At 48.2% G+C, this 17500-nt stretch overlaps 1 protein-coding gene across 8 annotated transcripts in view; it reads left to right on the top strand.

The window, feature by feature from the left end:
• Ebf3 (EBF transcription factor 3) overlaps window positions 1-17500 on the top strand; it is a 121320-nt gene that overhangs the window by 64566 nt on the left and 39254 nt on the right. For 4 of the 8 annotated variants that reach the window (XM_090346843.1, XM_090346845.1, XM_090346846.1 and 1 more), the window contains exons 7-8: window positions 11892-11973; window positions 15155-15299. In XM_090346843.1, coding sequence (XP_090202969.1) covers window positions 11892-11973; window positions 15155-15299 — 227 coding nt within the window. The remainder of the gene's footprint in view (window positions 1-11891; window positions 11974-15154; window positions 15300-17500) is intronic. The other 4 variants (XM_090346844.1, XM_090346847.1, XM_090346848.1 and 1 more) reach the window with 1 other exon arrangement.

Here is a 17500-nt window from a genome sequence, read left to right on the forward strand (position 1 = left end):
ACCTTGTGGCCTATCAAGTAACAAATTGAATGTTTAATCTTTCTCCATGCAGATTGAGGATGGCAAAGTAGCAGCGGTCTCACAACAAATTGAGAGTCCTCTGGTGGCTCGTGGAGTGTCAGCCATGGTGCCTTTGGAGGCCAATAGAGGGTGTCAGCAGAGCTTTGTCAAAATACATCAGAAGCATGAAGTTGTAAAATTGCAATTTACAACAAAAAGACTTTGGGATAACAGGAAAATCTTAGGCATTCTAAATACATGGCAAATATTTAGAGAGGCTTTGTAAGCAATTTAAATATTGTTAGGGGAAGTTGCTTAGCATCTGTGGGGCATCCCAGAGGTAAAGAAAGGAATGTATCCTATCAAATGGCAAAGAGTCGATTCTGAATGATTAAAAAAACCCAAAAACATTCTTTAGATACTAGCCGGTGGAGTTAAACGAATTGGTCAAAGGTGGCTTAAAGCCATGCTCCAAGTCAGGCTGGTGGCTGGTGGGCGGCAGATGCCACACCCCTTGGTGATTCCTCTCCTCAGCCGCGCATGGTCCTTTGAAGCTTTGTCCTCCAGTTTTGGAGAGTCTCTGGGTCTGGAGAAGTCCTGGCACGGTGGGGACCTGCGTGTCCTGTGCCAATCCAGCTCTCCCCAACTCCACCTGCGGACTTGACGCTCCGGCCATGGTTCAGGAGTACATGTTCGATGTTCCTGCCGTATGCTCATTTTAAGTTGCAGCGCCTGCACTGCAGGTTGACACCATGAGCATATTGATTAAGGATTTTATATGGGAAAGGATTTCCAAGGGACCTCCCCGATGGCTCCACCTGGACTGTCTGCGTGCCAGGGTAAGGACTCGGGCATGCAGCTGCATACTGTGATGTGGTCCAGTTCCTCCTGCAATTCGTGGGGTCTTGGCCGATGAGGAACATCCAGATTCTCCACAGCCAAAAGGGGGAAAGAAAGCACCACAGTGGGCTTTTGCCCATTTGTCTTTTGGTTTCAGCTAAGTGCAGAGTCACTGAGCTGTGGCCCAGAGGGCTGGCAGGTCTGTCCTGGGCACTGCTGAGTCTCTGTCCTTGCCGTCCTTTTGGTGGGAGCGGCGTGGCATGGGAAAAAAAGTTAGAATGCCACCGATAGGATTCTTGGATGATTCATCCAGGTTGCTTTCCTGAACTCTTTTAACATCTGTCTCAATTCTGAGAGGACAGTTAGTCATGAAAAGTGGAAGAAGGGAGGAAACGGATGATGTGGGTGACACTGGGGTATGTTGCTGGCCTTTGAAACCCCTGGAGTGGGAGGGGCCACAGGGATGTTGGCAGGTGGATCAAGCCTCCGAACAGGTAGTAGGGTTAGAGAGGAGAGCCACCGTGGGGCTCTCAGGAAGGAATCTGGGTCCCACAGCAGCAGATAGAGCCCTCTCTGACCCTCAGGCTACCCACAATGGCATCTGTCAGCTCCCTGGTGGAGAAGCCCTCTAGTGGGAATGAGTGGGACTGCATGCCTGTGTCACCATCTCCCTGGTCCCTCTACACCCATGTAGGTGTAGAAGCCAGAGGCTTGCTTTGGACTCCTCATAGCCATGCTATTAGAGGGCAAAATCTTTGTGTTCAGGGGCCTGCGAGCTTATAGCAAGCAGAGGTACTCAGTGTGACCTCCACAAGGAGCTGTTGGGACACTGGCAAGACCTGAGCTGCCCAGCTGGTGGGAGAGGCTGGTGGACACCCCCTCTCTGAAAGTTGCACTGAAAAGAATTTGTCTCCATCCACTTTGGGGCCTTGTGAGAGGCAGAGATGCCCTGCCCTGCTTGTCTGCTGTCACTCCTCTAGCCTGTTTACTGTCATCTCTACAGACCTGCTGTACTTGCTGTGCACATGGGGTTTTTGATAATTTTCTACCTTTTTTTTTGTAATTTCAGAATCATAAAATATTTTAATTTCAAGGTTAGCAATTTTCTCTTGCATACTTAATTTATAATTAGCTGGTTTATAAACCTGTTCTGTGAATATAATTTTACTGTTGCCAAATGTTCTTCATGAATAATTAAGGGCAAATCCCTATTTATCAAATTATTAATATACCTAATAGCCTTGTTTTCATACACAATGCCTTGGAGTTGGATTTAAAGACAATCTTCTCAGAGGGGTCTTGTGTTGGGTTCCCACCGTGGCAGGCAGGCCCACTCTGGTGTCTGCACAGAGGGCCACTTGTGCTGTGTTGATGTCATGGCACGGCCTTCTTTCTACCACAAAAGCGCAGGTATCAGTGGCTGGACAAACACAATGCCTATTCACCAGGAGGCCTGGGCCTCCTTGGCCTGGCAGACAATGTTGTCATTTGTTCTAGCAGCTCACCAGAAGCATTCGGAGAGGAAATGTAACAGATGAAACCATCCTTTCAACCTTTAAAGGTCTCGCTAACACTCCTCCCATCCATTGGTAGTTCATGGTTTTCAAAGTGAGGGCGGGAGCTTGTCCATGTGGCATTGGCTACATGGACAGGGTAAGCCACTGTCAGTGGACCTGACCATGGACGGTTCAGGTCCAGAGAAGAGCCACGGCTCATGCTTCAAGTGCCCAGAAATGTTCTCTGGGACCGCAGGTCTTTCCTCTCTCCCAGTACCAGAATCCGGTTTCCGGAGGAGAGGCTCTCGGTGGCTAAGAGACCTTCACCACTAATCCAGAAATTCCTGCAAACCAAACTTTTGGGGTGTTACCCATCAAAGTGTCTACTACGCACGTAGGCTGGGCCAGCACCTGCGTGCTGAGGGGTTTAAGGACTGAGAATCCGCCAAACGGGAGGTGGGCAGGCTAGCGGGCCGACCCCTTTGTGTTTGCTTATTACCCCGCACCAGGTTTCCAGTCAACACTCTGGAAGGAGATGAGGCCTCCCTTCTCTCTCCTTGGGGCTGGCCTGTAGGAGCCACTCGCCATGTGTGTCTCCATGTGTATGATTCATTCCAGAGCAGTTTTAGTCCTCATAAAATATTCATTTTGGTTGTGCAGGGCCCTGTAATTGCCATCTCTCACCCTGAATTATTTATACCTTGCACAGACTGACAAAGCTTTGCCATGCGGCCCTGGATGAATCAGAAACACGGATCTTTGCTGCCAACTGCATTAGAGTTTCACAAAATATGGCCCCAACGTCATTCTGGGCTGCCTCATCTCTAAATCCAGCTTTTCTTGATTTGACATTTTCTTTACTCCTCCATTGTCTTAGTCAGGCAGAAAGGTTGCCTCTTAACTCTAAGCAGCAACCTCCATGCTTGCGTTATAGCCGCTGTGCTCGAGAGAACTAATGTATCTTTATTGCCCTTACTTCTTTATGCTCGGTAACAAGACAGCGCCTGGGCTCACTTTAGAGCCATATATTATACATTAGCGATAAAATGATGCAAATAGTCCTGAATACTCTTCAAACAGATAGCGGAGATCAGCTCGGATCAAGCTGCTTGTCACCAAAACAGAAAATAAAAGATGACGTGTGACGTTGGGCCAGTGGCCCGCTCCCGGGCTGCGTGCTGGCCTGGCAGGCCAGGACTCAGGGTCTTGGGTGGGGCTGGTGATTCATGGGCCTGGGAAGCATGCTGGGGCCCTTGCTTTTGGCACCCTAAACGCATCCATTTGCCACTTGCTTCCTCTTTAGGTCTGTGCTCCCCCTGGCTCCATGCTGCAACGAGGCCCTGGCTTGCAGTTCCTCCCCTTAATCCTGCGCCCAGCCCCTGGATGTGTTCCTTGCCAGGGGACTGGAGCACAGGGCTCCCTATCTGTCTCCACTCTCGCACTCCCTCCCCTGCAACCCGCCCCGCAGCAAGAAGTCGCTAGGAAGAAGGCTGTTGGAATCACATGTGGAGAATTAGGAAAACTCTGTGAATGTGAATCCAGCACTGCACCGTAGTGCTAAGCTTCCCTGGAGCCCTCCTGAAACCAGAAAGAACAAGAGCACGACCCGCTCCACTAGGGATGGCTGTGGCTGTGTGTTGTCTGTAGACAACAACGATCTGCAAAGATTCCAGTGAAAGATTCCCACATACAGTAGGCGTCCAGCCAGAGTCCCACAGTTATCTTGGGGAGCCGAGCAGGGTTTACCATGATTTGAACACCTTAGTCCTCCCCGAGCCACAGAAAGAGATTAATTTATGGCTCATCAACAAAGGGAGGTGAAGAGAGGGGGCTCAGAGCGGTTCCAAGTAATGGATGTCCTGTACACACATTTCTCTTGTATATGTTGACACACAGGAGTAATGAAGCTAAGGCTTCGCGCACATGTGCCCCTCATTAAGCTGCATTACCTGCATTAAAACTAATAATTGCCACTCTGAGCTGTGCCCCCATTAATCATTTATAATGTTTTAATAAGTTTTTAATCAGGACCTAAAAGGCTAGAGAGAGCCAGCATAGGCAGGTTCGACACCGATTTCCTCACACATGCATGGGCTCGATTTAAAATGTGATGTTTTAAAATGAATAATTCAGCCTACGAAGAGGATAGTTCTTAATTAAGCAAGCTGCCGTGGATAGGGGGAATGTAGATGGGAGCAGGGAAAGATGAACATGATCTTTCCCACTCAGAGGCTGGAGGGAGAGATACCACTACCACCACTGAACGCCAGCTTCATGTTGGTTTTGAGGACAGGATCTGTGGCCTGTAGTAAAGAGGACGGGCAGACTAATGTTGCTGTTTATCTTCAGATTCCTTCAAATGCCCCCCAAAAGGGGGAGGGGAGAGAGGCTTGAAACCCTGAGTCTGGAAGGGCCCAGGTGCATAGTCTCTGCACAACCTGTAAGTCTCCCTCGGAGCTGGCAACAAGTCAGGGGGTGCATCTGATGTGAGCCAAGTGATGCTGGCATTTTTCTTAAATAAGGAGCTTCGTGATCAGAGCTGGCAAATAGAGCAGTGTCCAGAGGGAGAGAGGAAGCTGTTTTAATGAGCCCGCAGTGAAAGACAAAATACAGACTGATTGACAGGGCTAGTGATCTGCTGGGGAAATACTGTCAATGCTGCATCGCCCATTAGAAATAGAGAAATAGGTAAGGGGAAGAGGAGAGATAGGCACTTGAAATGAGAGCCCAGCGTAAATACAGTGCACTTCACATTTCCTTTGTGTTGTGCAGTTGACTTCTTTTAAACAGATAACCTTATCAAAACTATCACGAAATATCAGGAACCGTTAGAGAAAACACTAACTAGAATGCTGACAGCCAGCAGAGGAGGGCAGCCGACAAAGCACAGAACTCGGGATACGTTTGCTTTGAGAGTGTCTACCTGCGTTGTACTTATCTGAACACATTAAAACCACCCGGAAAAGTTTAATGCGAGTCACACCAATTCCTCCAAACAGAGCGCTTGGCACGGGGTCTGTTAGGGAAGTGGGTTTTGAGCTGGCCGGTAAAACCATTAAATCCCATCAGATCTCTTTGGCATCATTTTAATGAGAATCATTGCAAAAGTCCAAGATCACGGTATCTATAAGTGCCTCTTGACAGCCGCTGCTGAAATTGTGATGGAAAGAAAAACCATTATAGCAGAAATTTAGCGATAAGACTCTTTGGAGGGACGGTGGGGCCTGGCGTGGCTCTAGACCGCCAAGGGTTAATTTTCTAACCTAATAATGTTCGATGGTGAGGTATTTGTCAGGAGATAAAGAAGTGATAGAATCTGGGAAGTGGATCCCTTGGCGATTGTAGAACAAATATTGTTAATGCGGTGTGGTTACTACCTCCAAGGGAAGTAAAGTAGCTCGAGTCCGCTGGAGACGGGCTCTGCCACACTGGAGCAAGAATCCCCAGACAAAGGCCAGTAATTGTTGAACTGCAAGTCAAGCCATGGATCTGCCCAAATCCTTCCACATCTGCATTTCCCCGCAGGGCGTCACGTGTGCCTGAGAACGCCTCTGTGGAGAATGGGTCCTTCTACGTGTGTGTTGGGGGACGGGGAGGGGGAGCCAGGCCACTATGACCTCTGGCCTGGGGTGGGGATGGGGGTGCCGACAAAGGATGCCTGGCCCAACTGTAAAACTCAGGGCCATGATCTCCTGCCCCCGGGATGACGTCACGCGGACACTACAAGTGCATGAGACCCATAACTTGAAATGTACAAGAATTTAATAAGTCTGGTGTTAAAGCAATTTGTCATGGCATATTTGAAGAATAAATCAGACTAATGGAGCAGATTTTTCCTTCCGTATGGCAGTCCAGAACGTGAGTCCAGTCACCGCTAATGGCAGGAGTGAGAGAAAAAGAGAGGCTGACATTAAGACCCTCGCATTTTGGAAATCCGATACGTATTGACCTGTGTACTGTCTTAGTGCACAGATCTGATGTCAGCAGAATGTAGTCGTGTATAGGAACTGCTCATTACAGGTTCTGTGAGGGAAGCACATTGTCTCTGGAGCGCCCAGACCCGATCGGCTAGAATTGCCCAGTAATCAATACTCCAGCGACGGATGACTGTGCGTGCACACACCGCAGCTGTGGCCACGGCTTTCTGGGACTTCCCGGTAATTAGCAGAGACCTGGAGAACCGCTCCACGGCCACTCTCTTATCAGTCAGGAAAAGTCTCTTCAAGGCTCTATCTTTTAATTTGACTCTTAACTGTTTAGCTTCTGTAGCAGGTAGGGGCCCAGCCCCCCCTCCCCACTGCACCTCAGAAGCCTCAGGGGTGAGCCCCTATGATCTCCTTGGCGTGGGGATGATTTTTGCTAACTGAAGTGAAGTTGATATCATACAAAATTAACAGTGTGGGAAGCAAAAAACTCAGTGTGGCGTTTGGCGCACTCGGAGGTGGTGGGGCCAGCCACTCTCCAGCGGCAAGGGCGTTCCTCCCCCACAAAGGAAGCTCCCACCCCGGCTCTCCCCTGCACTCAGCCCCGAGCACCCTGTGCCTTGTGACTCTTTAAGTGGCCCTTTCTTATCCAGGCCATTATGTCTTAAAGTAGTAGTGAACTGAAGACAGGAGGCATGTCTGGATGGGGTTCTGTGCAGCCTCCTAGAGCCTTCTGTCCTGCCAGGACGCGGTGATTTACCTGCAGAAGCTCTGGGGTTTCGATTGGTGATCTGGAGGCTTATCCCACTCTCCTCCGGATGTGCTGCTTATTAAGGGCTTGGAAAAGCAAGCCCCCTCCCCCCATCCCGTGAAAGATACCTTCCACGTTTTCATTCTTGACTGCTATTGCCCGTATTCCCTACGACTTGAGGGCCAGAGGCGCAGGAGGGATTTGTGAGAAGCCAGAGCTCTTTCCTTGAGTGCGGCCACTTAACCTGCCAGAGAGGCTGGAGCACCTCAGAATCGCCCGGAGGAGCCACCAGCCAGAGTTGTACCTTAGAGCATTGTGTGGCTCAGTCTCCAAGCCCTGGCAAACCAGACTCTGGGCATGGCGCAAACCAAACAGTCAGAAACCAAAAAGTCCCCGCAGAGAGGCAGGGAAGGGAAGGCCAGCCAGAGTCACGTGCAAGACGCACACAATTAAAACTGCTCCAAGTTCCATTTTCCTTCTCAGTCACCAGGGTGCGCCCTGGAAGCCCGCTGCATTTCTAAGGAGACGATCTATTTCTCCTTTGACCAGAGGGAAAGAAGTCATTATTGCATGATTAGTGGCTTCAGTTAGGTAAAAACAGCAGTGTCAGGGCGGGTGGCGAGGATGAGTTGTATTAATTACCTAACGCTTGCTGGCAGGACGGTTTTATCAGTGACTTGGCCACTGGCGGCTGCAGCCCTTGATGGAAGGGCTAAGTTCTGAGCCGCCTGGAAGGAGGAGGGACCGGACCATGTCAGGGATGCATCTCATCAGCTTTTTTCTGACAAACCAAATTCATTCCTTATGTAATTGATAACGGCCTCAGCCAATTATTTCACACATTACAATACACAGAGGCCCCCTTTACAGGTTTTGCAGGGCTGTAATTAGCTATGCTAATATCCCCTTTATTGGTCCTAATATTGCTCAACACCTTTTGCCATCCTGGAGCTCACTAGAGCCCTATGGCCTGTCAGGACCGCTGATTATTGAGAAGGATAGCTTTAATCAAACATAATTGCAGTTAATTTTTCTCTCCTGCTCTCTGTTGCCAGCGTCGAATGCCATGGACTCCTTGATATTCCATTAAATTACAATTAAACAGCCTCCTTTGTCTCTGATTGTCCTGAACACCACCACAAAGTTCTGTAGCCATTTAAAGGAGGGCTGTTTGGTCCTAATTGCCTACTTGCTCACAAAGGGCCAATTTACACAATACCCATGTAGAATTTAAACAGTTCATAATGTAATGGATATTACACAGGAGCCTAACACTACAATTAAAATGATTTTCATCAGATAGAGAAGCTCTGGTTAATCAGCTTCATAAAAGTAAATATAAATGAACTAATTCATAGCTTAAACACACAGAAACGGAACAGACGGAAATTAGTTACTGCCCTGACCCTGTGATACTGACGCTGGACTCTGGCGAAATCAATGGATACGGTTATTTGTTTCGTGTAGTTTGAAACATCCTTGTGCTTACGTTAGCACTCGATTTGCTTGTTGTCACCGAGACAACACTTCCAACTTTCTTCACTGGGTCTAGCCAGCCAGGGCCCCAGTCTCAGCAGGAAGGTAGGCCTGAGGATTTTCCAGTTTAAACCCAAGTGATCAGGACTGGCTTTCTGCCCCTCCTCACTGTCTGTCCTCCCAGGCAAGAGCCTGATGTGTCCCCAGCCTGTTGTCATAGGGCCCTTAGGATTCAGAGAGAACCTTCCAGGGCCAGCCCTCCCAAGATCGATCAAGAACACCTGCCCCCTGGCTTCTGCCTGCTGCAGAAGAGGAGGCCGCACCTCTAGAGCGGCAGGACCTCACCTTCCCTCCTGCTCGCCATCCTGAGAACTTTCCAGGATGTCATGAGCTGCTCCAAGTGGAATATTACCAGGGAACACGCGTACGGGGCAGTTTGTCTTTAGCTGCGGTCTTCCCCTCTGCCTGCGAGAAACAAGTAAATAAAGCCCATATTTCAAGCTTGATTTACTCTGGTACCTACTGTGAAAGATGATGGCTCTTTAGGGAAATAAAGATAGGGTCAGGGAATTAGTACCCATAATGGTCATTTTGATGTCGGGCCAGCAGATGTAAGAGAAACACTGTACACAATTAAGCATAATGGACTAATGACAGGTTAGAATTTTTATCGCCTCTTTGCGATCAGGCAGCAAATCCATGTTTAGCAGTAATAAAGAGTTTATTGGTGCCAAAGATTTTCTGACATGGGAAGGATTTTTCCTTTCATAACAAGAGAATTAAATCCTTTGTGTACTAGACTCCGAAAGTGAGATATGTAAAGTGGTTGTCAGATATTTCTTAGGATAAAGCCAATTAAAGGGTAATGGAGTAAAGGATGAGAATTACCATTTAACTTCATATGGTGGGCATTCGGTTTTCTAACCCCCTCCACTGCCCCCCGCCCCAAACGCCAGAGCCGTGCACCTTGTGAAACATTTTCCTCTTGAAGGCCCACCAGCTCAGGATGGTACTCCCAGCCTGGAGGTGCCATCCTTCCCACCCGTGGGCGACCTTGAGTTCCTGCATTAAACAGCAGTCAACTAGAGGTGTGTGTTTGTTTAAAGGCAGGCAGCAGCCCTCTCTCTATCTGTGTGGGAGGAGTCAGTGACTTGGGCGTTGTTGACTTTATGTGTGTCATCAGGACCGGAGTGGTTGACAAGGGTCCCCCTCTCCACCTCTCCTCCTCACTGTGGACCTGTCTCAAGTGCTTCCACTGCCACTGCACAGTTTGGAAAGAAGCCAAAACTATTATTGCAGAGAGAGGCGGGCGGGGTGGGAGGGGAGGAAAGAGAGGGAGAGACTGACTATGAATGAATGGATGTATGCTCATGGCTGTGACTGCATCTCCCCCGTAAGCCTGCACGTGTCTAAGGGGCTCTCGGCCCATGTGTGTTCTGAGTCTTGAGTCAATGTTAATTGAACTCTAGGATGCCCAGCTCTGGCTCCTCAGGACTGCTGCAAGGGCTGCTTAGGACAGCAGGTGATAAAAGGGTGAACTGGCTAAAAAGACATCCAGGAATTTCAAGCAACCCCCTCTGGAGTGAGGAGTGGGGAGAAACCTTCCATTTCACACACACGCACACACGCGCACACGCACACACGCGCACACACACGCGCTGGCCTGGCCAGCCCCCGTGCAGGTACCTTTGCGGATGAGCAGCTTCTCGGCCAGTGCCTGCTCAGGAGATTAGCTGGCTGGTAATGTGGGGGATAATTGCACCGTGTGGCTGTCCCTGAAGTGAAAACCTAATTGCCTGACAGGACGATAACTTTGTGGTGCCCTCACCTTGTTAGGCCCTTTCTGATGCAGTTCAAATGCAGGGTGGCCGCAGGTGCACCTAATTTACCTCCCTGCAGAATGCGTGGAGTTTAATTGCGCAGTGGTTGTTAGGAAAAATTGGTGGGTGGAATATCAAGTGACTTGCTCCAGCTGATGGCAGATGGTGTTAAGAGCATTGTGAGCTAAGTGTATAGGTGAGGTGAGTTAATAAAAGATGTAAATTCTAGCCTGAAATAGGGAGGACTGGGGGCATGTCAGAAGATGTAATTAAATGGCCACTCTTCTTTTGCCATCAGTGGGACTTTTCTTCTGCAAGGGTGGAATCTCCTAGGAAGTGTTGGAAATACCGTTAGAGAAATTGGTCTTAGGTCTATGGAGTCTTCTTATGTTCTCAGTTTAAGAGAGAAGATTTGCCAACATGGAATCTTGGTCAGGAAAGATGGAATTCAAGGAAATTACGGAGAATTTCATAAGACTTAAATCAACTACAAGTGGGACAGATGGGATTTGAGCAGTGCTCAGTGGGTTCTGTGTCTAGTCCTGCTGGAGAGGACACTGAAGAGAGCAGGGGCCACCTTTAACACGGGCAGATGCAGATATTGCACAGGACAAGACTCCCGTGTCCCCCATGGCTGGGCATGCAAAGCCACACTGCCCAGAACCACCCCTCTGGCAGGCCTGGTACAGCCCCTTTCCTCATGCAGCTGGCAGCAGGAGGAGGACACCATGGTGCTTGCTTCACCACGTTTCTATACACTGTCAGGATTCTTGACTTCCCGCCACAGGACGGGGCAAGGCATGGTGGGACTTGAACTAGCTCCTGGGCTGGCTTTTTCACCTCCTACCTGAGTTCATGTCTGCGGCTCCCTAGCGTTGCCTAAGGAAGTTTCACAACCACACCAAGAATCCATGGCCAGTCCCCTAAAAACACACACAGGCCATACCGAGATATAATTGTAGTGGAAACATCCATTCCTTTCGTAAAAGTTAACATCTCCTGTGACTTGTAAAACTCTGTCTTTATAATGTGTGTCCCAGGCTGGGATGTCCCCTGAAGCTGGGGTTTCTAGATAAAGTGAAGTTTCAATTTCTATAAAAAGCATGTTTCGAAAGTATAGATTTGCTTTGGGGCATACCTATTCTAAAATAAATCATTTTGTTATTTACACAAAATACGAATTTAATGAGATATCTTGCAATTTTACTGGCTGAAGCTGGCTTCCTTGTATGGGGGATAGGTGTTTCTCCATTGGTTACTGGTCAGTCCATCCACTCCTGTAAAGATCCAGGTATGAAATGGCCTATCTGAAATTCACAGATGTTATTATGGAGCTTGGAAATCCACATTGTTGGATAAATGTGAGTCACTCTACTACCTGGGCACATTTTCCACAGGGACAGGCTGAGGGAATAGGACTCTGCCCCACAGTCCTTTGGCATCCCTCAACATCGCCCCCTATGGGCAACTAGCTGCAGTTGAGGGGTGGCCTTTGCTGGAGTGGAGTCACTGTCTTTTAGAAAGTTTGTGTGTTTTGTGTGATAAACCCTAACAGACCATTCTTTGTATTTTTTTTTTTTTGTAGATTCTTTCTAAAGTTCTTCCTCAAGTGCAATCAGAACTGTTTGAAGAATGCAGGCAACCCTCGGGATATGCGGAGGTTCCAGGTACGACATTCTCCCTGCTGTGAGGCGCCAGCCACCCAGGATGGCTCTTTCCGCAGAATTTGAATTGTTCAGAGGCAATCTTTCGTCTTCCAAGGGACAGTAGCAAACCAGATTTGGTACATTTGGTAGAATAGGTAAATACAATGCCTTAAAAATGTTCTGGTATTTCCACACTACCAGTGCCAGTCATGGCCTACCACCACGCCCCAAATGAGCTTTGCTCTGTGGATTCAGCCCTGCTGATTGGCTTCCTGGGAGGGAAGCTATAATGGAACCTTTTGTGTTTACTGGAGGTCTTGAGCCTCCTTTTGAAAGAGTTTGCACCTTCCTACTAAAGGCCTCTACAAATTCTAGCTTCTTCCTTCCCCCAAGGTCTGTGATGTATGATTTCCTGAGTTCAGTGCCAAGCTGCTAGGCCCTGTCCCTTATAGCCATGGAGGATTTCAACTACAACGGAATGAGTTCTAGGACTAGTTATAAGAAAGGTAACACTTCTGGCAGCCTGGGAATGGTCAGCGGCCTGGGAATGGTCAGGGGCCTGGGAATAGTCAGCGGCTATCTCCTGCTGGAGAGCTGAGCAGCAAGTTGAAGTGACTCCACGTTGGCTGGCTTACTCAGTGATTCTCACTAGGCTGTAGACTCTGTTTCCATTGGAGGGCCCACCGTGTTTCTAGGCATTTTATGTGGGTGTCGGTCCTTCAAGGAAATATGGCTGCCTACCCATCTCACTCAATGGGGAGGGCAGACCCCGTGGGCTACACCCATGAGCTAACCCCCAGCCCTGTGGGTGGGCCGCAGCAGGCAGCCGAGGGGCCACATCCCTATCTCACTGGTAGCCAGCACAGCATCAATCACAGCCATCTCATGGTGCATCGTGGGAGCTTGTACTGACAGGCAGGACGTCCTCCAGCCTCCTATCTAAGCTCCCTGCCTCTCACAAGGCCGACCTGGACTTAGGAGCATGTCAGGGCTCACATGTGTTTGCAGCTGGCCTCATGGTCACAGCCATGTCACTTTCCCACAGGTGTGCTGCAGGGCTGGACCAGGTGGAAATCAAATGGCCAGCCTGCTTTCTCTGCCCTGCCATCTTCCCCTGGCAACTCACACACACACATAGATGACAGAGCAGCAGCAGTCTTTTTTGTTTTCTATTTTGATTTTTACCTTCTCTTATTTCTTTACCATATTATGGCCAAGTCTCTGCCTTAGTGTCAGTCAGGTGGCTGCATCACACAGAGATGAATTGTTCCTAGAGTTCCTTCTATATCAAGAACAGGGCTTGCAGGTAGACCGTAGGGAGGGCACTGGGCAAGCAGAAGCAACCCCTGGTCCCCAGGAAGAGGGAGCCAGGCTAAAGTGGCACTGGAATGGCAAAGGAGCTGCCTCCCTGCCAGGTCCAAGGACAGTGCCAGCATGCAGCAGCCTGAGAGAGGCTGGGGACCTGGACTGTCAGGGTAGAACTGTCCTGGAGAGCAGTTTCTAGAGACTTGTTCAATTCACAGGGCCTGGTGCTGTGGAGACTTCTGCAGCCCTGGCAGGCCCGAAAGGGAGGGGTAAAGAGGTAAACCCCAGTCACGCACATGTATGTAAAAGCATGCAGCTTTGCTTTCTCTTTTATACTCAATGCATTATATTTATTTTTTGTCTTTGATCGCTTCTATTTATTATTATTATTATTATTAATATTATTTTTGCTAGTCCTGGGGCGTGAACTCAGGGCCTGGGCACTGTCCTTGGACTCTTTTTGCTCAAGGTGAGTACTTTGTCACTTGAGCCACAGCATCACTACCAGTTTTTTCTATGCATAGGGTACTAGGACTAGAACCCAGGGCTTTGTACATGCCAGGCAAACACTCTACAATTAGGCCACGCTCCTGGCCCTTATTCATTAACACTTAAAAATTATGTCATTAATTTTATTAACAGATTTTTCTCTTAGAGAAGCTCCAGATGTCTATTAAAATTGTGCAGTGGCTTTGGAAAGCTCCCTGCTATGCCCTGTGGCCCTCCCCAGAGTTGCCCCTGTTATTAATATGGCCTAGCAAACTACACACCATGCCCTAAAGCCCCCACACTGCTGGTTAGTGCACAGGAGGGCAGCCTTGTAGCCTTGGCATCTCTGTTCAGTCTACCCAGTGTTTTCCCTGCATTTCCTCCCCTACCCCTGCTCTTGAGTGCTGGATCCACATTAGTGGTGGCCTGTGTCAGACTTCTTTCCAAATCTAGACCCAAACCCAAGGCAGAATCCTGCTGAAAGGCCCAGGTTACACCTGAGCTTCCATCTTTATTACTCCACCCATGTGGAAGTAGCACAGCATACCAGCTCACTTCTGCTGCAGAGAAATGTCAAGGCCACGTGTTAGTGGCTGTTTCCTGGCTCTGGGAGGGGTGCGTGTTACAAGACCCCCCTGGGGAGTTGGGTGTCTACACCTGCAGGGTGGAACCCTAGGCTGGGCTGTTTTTCTTCATCTCCCGAGAGGTTGCTGAGAGTTTTGAAAGGCCTGAGCCTGGGAGCAGGAATGGAGTGGCTTCAGTATCAAGGACCCCTGTCTACCTTTCAAATGAACTTGAGAATAGATACTTTGCTTGGATTGAGACTATTTCCACTATTCCAATTCAACTTGGTCTTTTCAGATACAAAAAAAATGTTCATTACCAGACATTAAATGTAATTGTAAAATTGACCCAAGGATTATTTGGGTGATAGAATGTGGGGAGTGGGCAGGGAGGGCCCTGATTTATGAAGGCTTTTTTTGGTCTACTCTGAATCCTCACAGCTCTTCAAGGGAGGCTGGTCTCCAGTGATCTAATTTAAATTAGGTAAACTATCTAATCAATACACGAGCAGATCAATCAAAACAGAGGCTTTAAAATGAGTGGCTAGAGGGGTGTTTCTGAAGCTAATGGCTAGAAGAATATTTCTCTGAATTGAATTCACTTGTTAGCATAATAAGAGATTAAACTGTAATTAGTAGAGTGGGTTTTTGAAAAGAAGCAGTCTTCAGTCAAAACAAAACCCACCCCCATTAGCCAAAAAAACAAAAAGATGAAAACTGTGAATGGCTGCAGCCATGGGGAGTTCCAGGAGGAGGGAGTTTCCCTTTGCTGGGTTTTCTCTTGCCTACTGGTGCCTGGGCTGTCCGTTGCCAACTCCATTTTCGAATCTGCTTCATATTTACAGGTTGTTGTATCAACAACAGTCAACGTGGACGGCCACGTGCTGGCTGTATCTGACAACATGTTTGTGCACAACAATTCCAAACACGGGCGGCGTGCCCGCCGCCTAGACCCGTCAGAAGGTACGGCCCCTTCTTATCTGGACAATGGTAGGCACATGTTACATGTATTTTTTTTTTTAATTTGCAATGCTTCTTTTCCTTTGCACCATCCTTCATGTTGGTTCACGTGGGGCTGCTCTCCCAAGGTTTCCAGCCCACTCCTGGTTGAGGCGTGGGAGGGGCGGGCTTCTTCTTCCTCTTCCTTTAACAGACAGCTCTGTCTTCATCTTCCCTCATCTGCCATGGCCTTCACATTATCGGTTTGTTTCTAAGCTTTCTTTTCTTGCAGTTTTTGTTTGTTTGTTTGTTTGTTTTATTTGGCTTGTTAGACGCTCCATCCAGAAGGTCATTCATTCTCAGACACATGGTGCATGCTTTAGAGGGCGGTGGTTTCCTGGTCTGGCAGCCCAGAAGGACTGCGAGGATCAGTTTCTGTCCTTGGATGGCTTGAACCTACACGTGTGTGTGTTCACGTGTGTGTGTGATGCATACACGGGAGGGCGGTGAGAATAAAGCATTTTACCCAATGCTTACAATCGAGGGACTGCTCATGTAGCTTGTTAAGACAGGAGGACTTCTGAGAGAGTGACCAGAGGGAAGAGGGTTTGAGGCATCAAGCGCTCCCACATGGCAGACCTCCTACCACGCCATCCCGCCTCCTGCTTCCTGCTTCTGCACAGTCCTTACAATTCACTTGTCCTCTGTAGAAGATCCATTTCCTCAGCCACGTACCTCAGAATAGATCTCGTTGGGATCCTGAGACGGCAACAGGAGGTTTTGTTTTGTTTTGTTTTTTAAATAAATTGCAAACAAAACAGCATGATGAAATCCTTTAGAGTAGAGAGCCCATAAAATGAAACAGTTTTAAGACAGATCCTCTCTCTGGAGGTGGTGGATTCAAGAGCCACCCATAAAGCAGGCAGACATAGTCACAGGAAAATGAATGAAGCATGCACAGATTATCAGAATGAAATATGACTCTAACACAAAAACTGGATGACAGTTTATGAATCTGCTGTGGTCCACAAAAATAAACTAATTTGTTTTTCTACGTTAATGACTAAGGTATAGGAGAACAAAAATATAATAATTAAAGGTCGTCTTGAGCACCAGAGTCATTAGAGTCTGTGACGTATTGTTTATCTCTTTCCTATGCACTGAAGGTAGGTGTGTGTTTTGCTTAGCAACCATCACTAATGAGGCTCACAATTAAGAAGGTTGAATCCCTGGTCCTTAGTTCTTTCTTTCCCCAGAGAGCTAAAGCTCGCAACATGATAGGTTCAAGGAGGCTTCCCCAGCCCTCTGGTGCTAGGTTGTCGTCTGAGTCCAAAATCAGCCGCCTCTAATGAGCTATTATGATCGGAGCAAAGTACAAGTATTTATTTTTATAAGTAGCATGAAAAAAGCATTTGACTCTAAGCAGAAAATGTAGCATTTAGAAAAATAAAGGCCACTAGTGGATACCTTGGAGATAAAACCCGACTAATCAAAAGCTATTTGTGGAAGCAGTCTTGCTCAGGATTTTTTTTTTCCTATTTGTTTCTCAGTATTTTATCCACACTTAAGCCAAGTCACTTTCTTGTCAGAGACTGCAATGGCTCCCCATCCTGTAGAGCAGCTAATGGTGTTAAAATGCAAATCAGTGACTCAGGACTAGCACACACAGGTCTCCAAGAAAAAAGACTTTCCCTTCCTAAGCAGGGTTCTTTCCTTGGCAAGGAATGGCCAGTTCTCAAGTGTGTGCTACAGAGACGACAGGGTTCCCTCTCCGCTGCCACTTCCTGAGAGCACTGACAGCCAACACTTCGGAAGTTTAAGATCTGCCCATTTTGTTCCAAGGGCCTCTGTCTCACATTGTACTCTGTCAGCACACATTGTAGAGGTGGGATGCTGACTTTGAACCAGTCCTGCCTTCTTCGAGAGTGAGCACCCCATAAACCACAGATCCGGGCTCGTGTGCAGCCTCTCCGAGCTAACGCCTCATTATCCACTCATCTCATATTCACCAGCAGTGTGTACACACTTGCTGATGGTTTCCAAGTTAACTAATCCCCTGCTGCCACCGTGGATGTCTGCCACGGCGTCCTTTGAGCTCACAAAAAGCAAGGCAGATTATTTACAGTATTGAACACAAGCGAGGGGAAACCAGTCATTCCACCTTTCAGTGCCACGCTGAAGAACTCAGGCTTTCAGGTTTTTTTTTTTTTTTTTCCTTGTCACTTGTCCCCTCACAAATGGCTCCAACCCTG

The sequence above is a fragment of the Megascapheus bottae genome, chromosome 15, assembly GCF_031878675.1.
Source record: "Megascapheus bottae isolate mThoBot1 chromosome 15, mThoBot2.hap1, whole genome shotgun sequence".
Taxonomy (NCBI): Eukaryota; Metazoa; Chordata; class Mammalia; order Rodentia; family Geomyidae; genus Megascapheus; species Megascapheus bottae.